The sequence below is a fragment of the Sceloporus occidentalis genome, unplaced genomic scaffold, assembly GCF_023333645.1.
Source record: "Sceloporus occidentalis isolate IW3139 unplaced genomic scaffold, rSceOcc1.0.p SCAF_53, whole genome shotgun sequence".
NCBI classification, from domain to species: Eukaryota; Metazoa; Chordata; class Lepidosauria; order Squamata; family Phrynosomatidae; genus Sceloporus; species Sceloporus occidentalis.
Genome location: NW_028317033.1, coordinates 3,632,587 through 3,645,346, shown reverse-complemented (window position 1 = coordinate 3,645,346; position 12,760 = coordinate 3,632,587). Strand labels below are relative to the sequence as shown.

Sequence of the window (12,760 nt, the reverse complement as noted above, 5' to 3'; positions counted from 1 at the left end):
TCCAGGGGTCTAACAAACCTCCCTGTGTGCATGTGGAGAAAGTCTCATTTTCAGACTCCAATAACTAGATAGTTCACTAATTTGCATTCTGTAAAATGCATTAAATTAAATTAAAATAGTCTCCGACATGCACAAAAATACAATTGTGGGACGTAAATTGTTCTTTAACAAGCGCATTAAAATTAAAAATAATATAAATAAAAATAAGAAATACTAGTACAGAAGGAGTAGAGGGCACTGCTCTTGTCAGTTTACAATATTCACAATATGATAGACCTCTAAACATTCACTAAAGCAAGGCATAAAGAGAATTCTGGTAGAAATATTACAATGTTCTTGAAGAATCGGGAATAAAGAACAAAGCAAAGTAGGTAGTTTAAGAAAATAACATGGACCAAAGTAGATAAGTGCACAATACTTGCAGAGAGTCATTGGAGTTATATCCTATCGTTACCCTAAAAACAGAATGGCTGATATGCATTATACCGGACTGGCTTATGGATGTTGCAGGGTATATAAATATCTCCAACCATACCCTTACAACAGCCACCTCCTTCTGGCTGCAGCGGAAGGAGACGTCAACCCGCTGCCCCGGCAATACAGCAGGAAATTAGAAAGCACCGGTAAGTGTGTGTGTGTGTGCGCGCGTGTGTGTTAAATGGGGACATAGGGCATTTCTGGAATGCCTTATACCCCTATATGCCACTCTGGCACTTAGGGGGTTAAAAGGCATATTATGGGGCAGAGTGGCATATAGGGAGGTATAAGGCATTTCAGGAGGCAGAGTGGCGTTAAGGGGGCATTTAATAGAGCACTCTGCCTCCTGAAATGCCTTATACCTCCCTATATGCCACTCTGCCCCATAATATGCCTTTTAACCCCCTAAATGCCAGAGTGGCATATAGGGGTATAAGGCATTTCTGGAGGCAGAGTGGCACATAGGGGGTCAAAAGGCATACCATGGGGCACAGTGGCATATAGGGGGTTACAAGGCATATCATGGGCCACAGTGCCATATTGGTGTGGCAAGCCTGGGGGCAGATGTGCGTAACTGGGGGACAGGTTGGAAAATACAAGGAAATAAAAACAAAAAAAAATATTTTTCTCAATCATAGCTTTTATTTAAAAAAATAGTTTACATGAATTAGCATTTACTGGTAAAACTTTTTTCCTTTAGGGTCGTCTTATATTCAGGCTTTTTCTTTTTTTCCTAAGTTAATATTCAGATTTTGGGGGGTCGTCTTATAATCAGGGTCGTCTTATAATCGAGCAAATACGGTATTAAATATTTGTCTATCATTAACACTATTTGGGGGTCAGCTTGAATATTCCCATAATAAAAAGTATTCATTTATGTCAATGGTATATTGAATGGAAAATTAACTCAGTCTGATCTCTGTTGTCCAATATTACAGCTCTGGCCGGGCTAATATATAATGAGAAAGAAGAGAGATGGAAACATATAATGAAAACCTTCTAGCAGCTAGTAAAAAAATGGCTGTCACAAGGAATGTTGATTTGAATTACAGGTTTACATGTAAACTGTAAACACCACTGCATGTGTTTATTAAGCACAGTGAACTGTATGTAAAGAATGGCATTTATATATATATATAATAACCAAAGAGTAGGATGTTAAATTTTAGGTGTGATGGTGAGTACATACCTATATTTCAGGTGAACTCTTGTGTGTACAAACAGGAGCAAAAGGTCCCACACTAAATAATATACTCAAAGTTTAGTTGGACTGTTAAAGTGTTGCCCAAACAGGAGGGGCAATTGTGTCATGGGCTTTATATGTTACAGTATGTTATAGAGCTGGGCAAAAATCATGACTTTTTTCTTATGGAGTTAACGAGAATATAAATCTCATGCCACTGTAATGCTGACATCTGTAGGTCACAAACTATGAATTTGTGCTCACTGACATTAGGGCACATGCAAAGGCTCGATTTATTATTCTCTGAAATATCATGTGTGATATGACATAGATGTCATGGCGCACATGAAGCAACTAGCGACAGAAATTGCATGTGGAAACACTTTTCCATGGGACGGAATGTTTTATTTTCCTGCCTCTAGATTTTCCTGCTTCACAAAACTTGTTTTCAAAGCTACATGGCAATATTTTGTATAGTAAAAGCAGACAGTAGTTCCAAGTAACCTCAACCAAAAATGGTAAGAGACATTGCTTAGTTATATAAACTGCAAGGCTTTACTTAATTTCAGTGAATAATTTCAATTTGTAGGGGAAATACCAGCATGGTATGAATGGAAGTACACAAAATTTTTAATTTCTTGCCACCCTAGATTTTGAGTTGTAACCAGGCTGACTGATTTCTGGGTTTCTTAGACCTCCTATGCACTCACTGTAGAGGAGATGGGATTGTGTGACATCAGAAGAAAGCACAAAAATGTATCTCTTTCCTGTGTGGATATTCTCCTTGATTTGTCTGGGAGGGAGACTGCAGACTACTCTGCGGTTGTGTCTGGCAGTGAAGTGTTAATCTCTGCTTTGCAGCCCTGTCTGGCAGTGAAGTGTTAATCCCTGCTCTGCAGTCCTGTCTGGCAGTGAAGTGTTAATCCCTGCTCTGCAGTCCTGTCTGGCAGTGAATTGTTAATCTCTGCTCTGCAGTCCTGCCTGGCAGTGAAGTGTTAATCTCTGCTCTACAGTCCTGCCTGGCAGTGAAGTGTTAATCTCTGCTCTGCAGTCCTGCCTGGCAGTGAAGCGTTAATCTCTGCTCTGCAGTCCTGTTTGGCAGTGAAGTGTTAATCCCTGCTCTACAGTCCTGTTTGGCAGTGAAGTTTTAATCTCTGCTCTGCAGTCCTGTTTGGCAGTGAAGTGTTAATCTCTGCTTTGCAGTCCTGCCTGGCAGTGAAGTGTGAATCTCTGCTCTGCAGTCCTGTTTGGCAGTGAAGTGTTAATCTCTGCTGTGCAGTCCTGTCTGGCAGTGAAGTGTTAATCTCTGCTCTGCAGTCCTGTCTGGCATTGAAGTGTTAATCTCTGCTCTGCAGTGCTCTTACAGTGAAGGTTTTAGTTATTCTTTTGCAGACACCCTTGAAGCAAGGTGTTGACCATTGCTGGATAAGCCTGTCTAATCAGACATCCTTACAAATGTTCTCTCTCATGTTTAACTATAAGGTTAAATAAGGCATTTTGAGCTGCATCAGACTACTTTATTATATCATAGATGCTATAAAGTTCAGGAAAACAACCAAATGGAAACATTTGATAACAGTCTGTTTAAACAAACCTATATTAAAATGAAATGAATATTTACTGCAGACTTCTATACCCTTCAGTATGGTCATTTACTGAGCCCTCACCTTGGAAAGCAGACATGTGTGCAACTATCATGTACTTCAGCTCAAAGTTCAGAGCCTGGATGTTATGGGTCAGCTCTCTCTTCACCGCGGCCTGGTAGCTTTCCTCCATCTTCCGGGTGCAGCAGGTAGAAGCCTTGTTCTGGCAGATCTGGAGGTCAGACTCTATTACAAAGAAAAGTGACCAAGCTGGAAGTTAAAAATGTGAATTCATACAATTTATAAATATTATAAAAAGACTACTGGACATCTCAAAATATGTGCACATTCTGAAAGTGATGTTATTATAATATAAAGATCATGAGCCCATCTTACTGTTCATTAGCCTGGATATTGATGTGTTAGCCAAATTTAAAATACAGTAAAGTTTTAGCATTAATATATATATCGCTGGATATAGATATAGATATATATTATATATATATATATATAAACACTGGAGGGCAGCATAGAGCAGCTGGAAAGCATACCACTGTTTATTCTTGTGCTTTCTAGGTTCTGTAGCGTTTTAGTCTTAATCTGATTATTTTTTCAGACCAAACACTATGAAAGAAACTATTACAGTATATTGGAACAGTCAGCTTTTATTATTATTTAATCTCAATGGCTGCTAACGCTGCAAATTCAACAAATAAAGAACCTCAAAAAATGGCATTGATTACACAAAATTAATTACATCATTATTCACTACACCAGTACTGGTTGTGTCTTTCTCCTCTGCACAATACGAAATGTTCTTCTGAAGCAAAGCTCTATCAATGGTGAGTGAGGTGATAAGTTACAATGATCGGAAAAAGAGACCCCCAAAAGGTCTCTGTGAGTTCCCAAAGGTTACTTAACCTAATGGTTATTAATGATCTTAATTTTCACAGGCCCAATAAAAATTATGAATTTAACTAAAGACTTCTAATTAACACTGTGCCAGACACAACTAATAAGGACTACCTTACACCTTAGAGGAAAGGGAAAATTGATAAGATAAGATCAAAGATTTTTTCTACATTGTTAAAATGGAGGGACTGATAAAGAGGGATTGAAATTGTACAATGTTCACTTCTGTTAAATATGGCCGTGTCCATGTATATGTGTGTATATATATATATATATATATATATATATATATATATATAAACCCAATTTCCAAGAATGATCAGCAGTGTCTCCAACCTATTACCCCTTCCCTCTGTAACTAATGCCTGCAAACGTGGCTGGCACAATTCCACCTTTAATTTACTTTGTAAACGGAGCATTGTGTCATATAGATCAGATAACTAAGGTTTATTCTGAGCTGTGTAGTGACCAGGTTAAAATTCACCACCAGCCCCATTCAATGATCTCAAAGTCGGCTCTATCAATCAGTTGGACAGACTAAGATGACAGTCGGCAGAGAAATCGAGCTTTCATCCATACCTTATTTCAAGTAAAGGTTGCAGCAGATCTATAACTGTCTATATGACAAGGCTGAGCTAAGAGACAGACACATGGAATTACAAGCTTACAATTCCTGGCTGAAATTAGCTCTTCGGTATTTCCCTACTGACAATCATACCTAATTTATGCCTTAATATTGTTTACTGCAATTACATTGTTGTTATATATATGTCTGTATGAGCTTCTATAAAGTAATACTACAGATCTGCACTATAATGACGGAAACATTCTCAACTGAAACAACTCAGAGGTGTCAAAATATGACCACACTTCACAGAACTTCACTCTAAATAGCTGTTAACGGTAGAGCTTTTTATGAGCCAATGGATGATCAAAGTCATGAATTACTTACCAGAAAGCATGCCACAATATGTTTTATGTGTCGGGTGCAATACAGTACCATACTGTAAATAAAGTTATGTATTAGTGTTTACATATTAAACATCATCTTAGCTTTCTTTTTTCCGCTTCTACATGCCTATTCCTCCCAAAAATGTTATTTCTTACCTATTGTTAAGTTACTGATAATAGTTAATTTTTGATGCAGCTCGGGTAGGTGAGAAGAAGGGAGAGAATTTCAAAACGGGAAATAGATTAGATAATGTGGGCCCTGCCGCATGCTGCCGCTGGTCTCAAAAATATCGATAATAACTGGTAAAATGATTCATAAGAGCAAATTTTATTTAATATGTTTGTTATGCTAAATACTGCTGACAGTAGTTCTTGAACTATTTGAGTTAGCCCAAGGCATAACAGCCACAGAACACTGCGCTTTACTAAAACCACCCATGTTCTCATACTCGGAAAAGATTGTTTATCAGTTGGAGCCAGGAATAATAGAAATCAACAATAGTAGTTGAAAGGGCCAGGAATAAAATGCACAATTTAAGAGTTCAAGATGTTTTTCACTGCAATGGTTTATTTAAATTTTTCCAAAAAGCACTCTTGACATTCAACCAAAAGTTACATAAGTGATATTTAGCATCAGAGTATGAATTCCTCTCGGTTTGTATATTCAACAGAATGGAATAAACTAAGTCGAACGTCATTTAGCAATAAACTTGTAATCTTCCGAATTTTGTTTAAAGATTGAGATCCTTAACAGTTCTTATGTAATCTTTCCCTAAATCATTACCAGGTCAACACAATTTACTCCGTGGGCTGTTTAGTCTTTTTTATATTGTGTCATATATAACAAGCTCCAGTAAAAATACAAAAATGGGGGGGGGGTTATTAGGCGATGTGGCTAATCAGAGCATTACCTCAACTAGATATAATTGCAAAAACAGGCATTTCTGTTAAAATAATTGGGACTACTAGAAATTACAAAGTAATAATTCAAGTATCCTAATCAATTGCTATAATAATGTCTTTGATATTTGAGGATAATGTTTCCTTATCACACAATAACAGATTCAATAGTGTGACATTTTGTAGTTATTTCTTATTTTACACGGAAGCTGGCATTTTTACAGAATTATTTCCAGAAAAAAAATGTAAACTATATAAAGCTAAACAGCAGGTTCAGGAAAAAAGGAAAAACTATTGTGAAAATGGTTATTTGCAATTTTAGCCATTTTTTTTCCTCCTGTGATTGTAAATTCCTACCATTGTGTATTTTTCAATATTTAAAATAAAATTATTTTCAAAAAAAAAAAAAGGGCAACCATAGAAGGTCTTGGTACAACAGTTTTATAATTACTGCCCCATTGTATGAAAATGACACACACAGCCATATAGAACTTATAGTCTTAAGAAGATTCAATTTGCCTTTCTTCTTAAAGTGATACCACAAGGCCAATAACAACAACTTAACTTGCAGTCATATGTTATATAATATGATACTGACACGATTAAAAATGTATCACTCTCAAAGCATACAACTGCTACCCTACTATTTTACAATATCAATAGATAACATGATATGCATGTTGTAATGCATGATTTCATTTCTATCCTACACTGGTGTGGTATTAAGTGTCTCCTTGAATGTTATACTAACTTCCCTAAGTGATCTGGAAACCAGATACACGTAATAACATGTTTTTCTATACATATTATTTATAATTACATCTTATTGACATTTTTTGTACTTAATAGTATTTACCAACTAACAGTTTCTTGGACCAGTCTTTGATGACTTTGCAAGCATGCAACTAAGGTGTGCTGGGGGGGGGGCACCAAAGTTATCTATGGAGGAATTAGCATTGTTTTAGGGTTGTTAGGCTCCCCCAAATAGTTGTATACACAGTATCAATCACATTATGTGATTCCCAAAGGATACATCACTTTAATATCAGTTACATCACTGACTCTTGCAGTGGCACAACACTATGCTCCACTTCCAAGTAATATATCGCTAATGATAAAGTATACTATTGCTTTCCTACTGTAATACAGCATTATGTGTAATCCCAAGTGATTACCCATCATTGATGAATTATTACAGGTCATATTATCCATGCAATATTTATTTTCTGGTTTTGGTCTAGTATGCTTAATTTTAAATGCACCCAATGTGTTATTCTTGCTAGAGCTCATTACTCTGCTTGACCTTCTGGCCATTGTTCTTTGGCTTGTTACTTGGTTAACCTGATTATCTCCTGCTCCTCTGCAACCCTTGTTAACCCTTTGTGATCCTGTGACCTTCTGGACTGATTATTAACATTTGTTTTTTTGACTACCTGCTACTGGGTCCTTACACACTCATGCTAATACTCATGCTAACACACACATACCCGCTCATGCTAACACTTACACATACGCACTCATGCTAACACATGCACATTCACTGTAACATACATGCTTGCATACATACTCACTCTTTATCATCTCACTGTCTTCCTCCCTTCCCTCACCTCCTTACCTTCCCAGAGGCTTATTTGCCTCACAGTATGTGCATGCAGCTGTGCTTTTATCTGCCTGGGTATGCATGTTTGGGTATGCATGTTTGCGTGTGCCTGCTTGGGTATGCATGTTTGTATGTGACTGCCTGCCTGGTTATTCATGTTTGTATGTGACTGCCTGCCTGGGTATGCATATTTGTGTGCCTGCCTGCCTGGGTATGCATGTTTCTGTGTGCCATCCTGTCTGGGTATGTATGTTAGTGTGTGCCTGTCTGTCTGGGTATGTATCTTAGTGTGTGCCTGTCTGCCTGGGTATGTATGTTAGTGTGTGCCTGTCTGGGTATTTTAGTGTGTTAACATGTTTCTGAGTATGTTATAATGGGTGTCTGGACATGTTAGCATGTATATCAGAGTATCTTAGTGTGTAAACATGTAGCTTTGGGTATATTAGTGAAAGTGTGTCTGTATGTTAGCCTGTGTCTGGGTATGTTTGTGTGTGTGTGTCTGGGTGCGTATGTTAGAGTCAAGTGTCTAGTTGTGTCTAGAGTGCCACAGGACCCTGGGGCAACCACCGATCATTGACCTCCCTGCTGCTTTCCATGACCCGGGTTACCTGGGTTACCGGGCCCCTGAGTGCTGTGCACCCGTGGCCCCTACCTTAGCGGAAAATCCTTTTAGCGCCAAAACTTCCGTAGAACCCCGACCACAGAGGAGGGACTACTTTTTTGCTTATGCAGAAAGTAAAGAAGTACTATAATATGCATTCTTTGCTGGTGAGGCTGTATGGGACATTAGATTGTTCCTTTAACTCCTCCTCTGGCCACCTCCACCGGAATTAGGAAGTGTAAGCAGAAATCATACTTCTTGTATACTCTCACTGCATTCTCATGTTTGGGATCCAGAACAAAGACGTAACAAGGAAAAACATAAATTGAATTTGAAAAGCATGAAAGACTCCTCAGGTTCTCAAAATATATACCAGAGTTAGACCAAAAAGGTTTCTCTGCACAACACAATTTTTTCTATGATAAGGTGGTAAATGAAAGGGGTTAGCAGAAGTGACAGGGGTTATAGAGTTAAGTAGAGGACAGTCATGGGGCTATCAAAAGGCCATGGACCAAGTTTTGGGTTTTGGAACAGAAAAACAATAGACAGACAGAAGGCCATTGTTATCTGCTGACAAATTCTTTGCTTCTATGGTACATCTTTGTCTGGGGTATCAGACTGTTAAGAATGGTGAGTGGTGTATGGAATACAAACTTACTGTAGATAAACGTTATTTGTGCTTTTCAAAATAGTATATAATAATAATATACAGAATGCCTTATATGTGTTGCAGATTCTACTATCAGTTAAATATTTAATGAGTGGCAGTAATTTGTTGGTGCTATAATCAGTTAATAGCATGCATGTATTGCAGGATATCTGACTAAACTAATCTTTAACAATAAGGTGTATGAGGCCAGTCGCCACTTCCTATTGTAGATATGGTCCTGCTAAACTTTCTTCTGAGCCCTTTCCAGTTCAAAAGGTCGGAGACATGGGACATTTTTTTGGATGTGACAGCACATTTATTTATAAGTCTGGAGCCAGTAAGTGACATCAGGGCGGCAGTCTGTGACATACAGAACAAATGGAGACTCATCGCTATGTCCTCATGTAACAGCAAAAACAAAAGATTTACAGTATTCAGGAAATATTTCCCACCTCATCTTTGACTAGTTACCTGAATCATCAATTATTGTCACTACCTAAAGCATTTGTTATTTATATATTGTAAGCATAACATGAAGATACAGATTGTATTTGCTTATAAAGCACAATTATTTTCACAGTACTGTACAACTTGTATACTTTCAGTAGTATGCTGTTCCAACGACTAAGTTTGACACATCTTTCCAGGTGCTTCTGTAATAAATGTCACCTACAGTCTTTATCATTGATCCCTAAATTGGAGAAATTAAATGCAGATAAATACAGCACTAATACATAATTGTTAACTTACACATATCCCCTTATTAATATCATGGACATGTGCATTCGGCTACAAAGGTTACCAAGTTTACAAATGAGCTCCTAACACTTGAACTGCCCCTAAACACATTCACAAATTTTATAGAGTAAAGATTTCTACACTGATGCCACTAAGTAGGGGTGTTTCACAAAACAGAGATTTCAGGTGATTTAAGCGCTTTTACTCACTACTGTGCATTATGAGGAACTGTGGAGCTTCTTGCAAGGAGGGCCGAGCTAGACCTGCATAATGCATGGTTTAGACGATAAACTGACTATAGAAATTTCCCCATATTACCTTTGTATTATCCAGAGCCAACTCAGCCCTTCATATAGGTGAAACACACTGGGGTTAGTATTTTATAATGAATATGGGGGTCAGGGGATTACCCTACCCCTGGTTTAGTGAATACACCCCATAAACAGACCACACTAAATAACTTTGTGAGAGGAATTTATCAATTTATCTTTGCATTATGTAGGGACAACTGACCACTTTTCGCAGAAGAAAAGGTCTCAGTTGGGCTGTTCATAATGTATGCCCATATGATGTGTACCAACTCAAAAGCTCACATTACAGATGATGCTCATATTGTAGTTACAAACTTTCATTAAAATGTTTTGTATTGAAGACACATTTTCACTAGACCCCATCACAGAGTTGCTTATTCTGCAGTCAGAAATATCAGTATATAGCCATAAACAGTGCTGACACACAATGTCACAACACAGGCTGTTCACGGTGCCACCATATGACCTTTCTATATTGCACTTTATCAATCTACAGTATATAATGAACTACAACTGTCTCAATGTATACACTGCATGTAATGTGCACTGAATGTATCAAGGAATAGTGTCAGCATAACCTCAGATGCACATTTAGGGGTATGCTCATTAGATTGGGCATTTGCAGGCGAGTGTGTGTGAGGTGAAGGCCTTCCTGTAGGAATGGCCCAGCTGACCCTGCATAATGCATATTAGCGAGATGACTTTCAAGAAATCTCAAAACTATGTGCGTAGTAATAATAATAATAATATATTTCATATGTTTCATATGTTTCCTAGTTATGTGAATAAACCCTTTAATATCACTATATACAATGTTTTCACATGTAATAACTACTGTACAATTTCATGCAATTTAAAACAAATCTCATTGTGCAAATCCAGTTAACATGTAATCTCAGTATGTACAAATAATAATACACACAATCCACTGATATGAAAGTTTACACAGTATACAAAGTGACATTCAGTCCAGAGGAACTCTAGCTCTGCACATGCAAGTCTTGGTATTCAAACTGATCATGTGAAAAAAATGCCCTACATATGGTGCATGTTCACATATAATCTTACAGCCTGGTGCATTAAAGCCTTATCTCAATAACCTTAATTGCTTGCTTTGCAACAACATGTAATCTTATTACAGGATCACTGTCTGTATTAACTATTAACACAAATACACCTTGCTCATACTCGCTCATCTTTCCTGATTGTTTCTAAAACTGGTAAAACTTTAAGCAAAATTGTAAGCGCTCTTTCTAAATAAGCTGAAACCAAGACCCCAAATATTAACTCTTTAATGACCCATCATGAAAACTCTATGTATTGGCTCATCAAGTGTGTTAACCAAGTAACTATGTCCTAATGAAAGTTTTGGCTTAAAGATACACTTAATTGAGTAACATGGATTCAAACAGGGATATCAGCCATGCGCATACAATAAGGAGTCCGATATCATCAGATCAATGTCGGGTATGAGTGAGTCAGCTGCAGACTATAAGACCCTAATATTTCTGCCCTGAGAGTTCCCAGGTATGTTATCTCCCAGAAAAGATGTTCATTTAATAAGTGTTATTATGTTTTAATACAGGTGCTGTGTTAGGGGGCGATCACTGTTACTTTGGGCTCTTTGAGGAGGTCCATAGAGATGACTTAAGCACAGAAATCATGTCAGATCTGGGTAGTCTGCACTCACCCTCCAGCGGTACCTCCGGTACAAGTCGTGCTCTCCCGACCTGCTGCAGCTGGAAAGCGGCACGGACCTCATGGCAACTCGGGGACCGCAGGGAAAACATCGGTGTCACAAGGTGAAGGACCAAGATGATGGGTAAAAACAACCGGGGCATCTCACCAAACAGAGGGGCAAATGCAGAGCTCTGCCCTAGGTGTCACCCTCTACAGTGCATCTATATCCACTTGTTATCGGCACTTAGACACAGCATGTCCAACAAACACATGAATTTCCTATAGAGGGGAGAGCAGGACCTTTACATCCACAACCCTACACAACGGAGAGGGCATTCTGCAAACACACAACCTGACAGCCCCTTCTCTCTCTTCTCATAATCTACAGGCTGTGTCCAGCTCTGATCATCTCTTCTTACTCACAACTGTCCAGCCTGGTGTCTGTCAGTGACACAGCAGTGTGTTCCCCTTATACACTGTTACCTCCCTCTGTGTGTCACAGATGTATGGGGCAAATAACAATTGCCTCACTGCTGGCTTCTATCTCCCATATAGGTTTGTCTGTCAGCTTCTCTCTCTCTCTCAGATAAACCCCATACCGACAGCTCCCTCCTCCCAACTTCATGCAGTTCTCCTCTCTCACTCCATGCCTCCCTCCAATGTTCTTCTCAGCCCCTCCTTCCTCCTCTCTTACTCTCCACTCATCCCCCATCCCATCATGGCAATTTAACCCCCCTCTTCCCAGCCAGCCCTTTCATTATTGGGCTTCATCAATCCCAGTGTTATGGTTTGTCTGGACACCACATGGTGTAAGGTCAGGGTAGTTTTGTAAGGAAATTATGTTTTGACATTTTACTCATCTTGCTGATGCACAGCTGCACTAAACTTAAGTGCTTCACAATATCAGAATGCTAATACTTCATCATTAAAACAAGACCACGAGAAACATTGATCGTTTGGTGTTAAAAAAGAGCAATCCTCTGGAAATACCTAATTTACATTTTCATGCTGATGTACATTTTCTTGCAGTAACGATCTGCTATAGGTATCTGCTAAAGTGACAGTGTTGTCAATTGACCTAATTCTGATTATTGTCAATAGTATGAAATCTAACCTCGTGCATAGGGGTCTCCTACATTGAAATCGTATTTAACAATAAATGATGCAAAGACTCA

General features: G+C 38.4%; 1 protein-coding gene across 1 annotated transcript in view; it reads right to left on the bottom strand.

Moving 5' to 3' along the window:
- Positions 1-11,695, bottom strand: part of LOC149288224 (glypican-5-like) — an 80,646-nt gene extending 68,951 nt beyond the window's left edge. Inside the window, exons 1-2 of the mRNA XM_089491976.1 lie at positions 11,596-11,695; positions 3,328-3,489 (exon numbers count right to left, since the gene is read on the bottom strand). Of these exons, the coding sequence (XP_089348102.1) occupies positions 3,328-3,489; positions 11,596-11,695 (262 nt within the window). The remainder of the gene's footprint in view (positions 1-3,327; positions 3,490-11,595) is intronic.
- Positions 11,696-12,760: the final 1,065 nt, after the last annotated feature.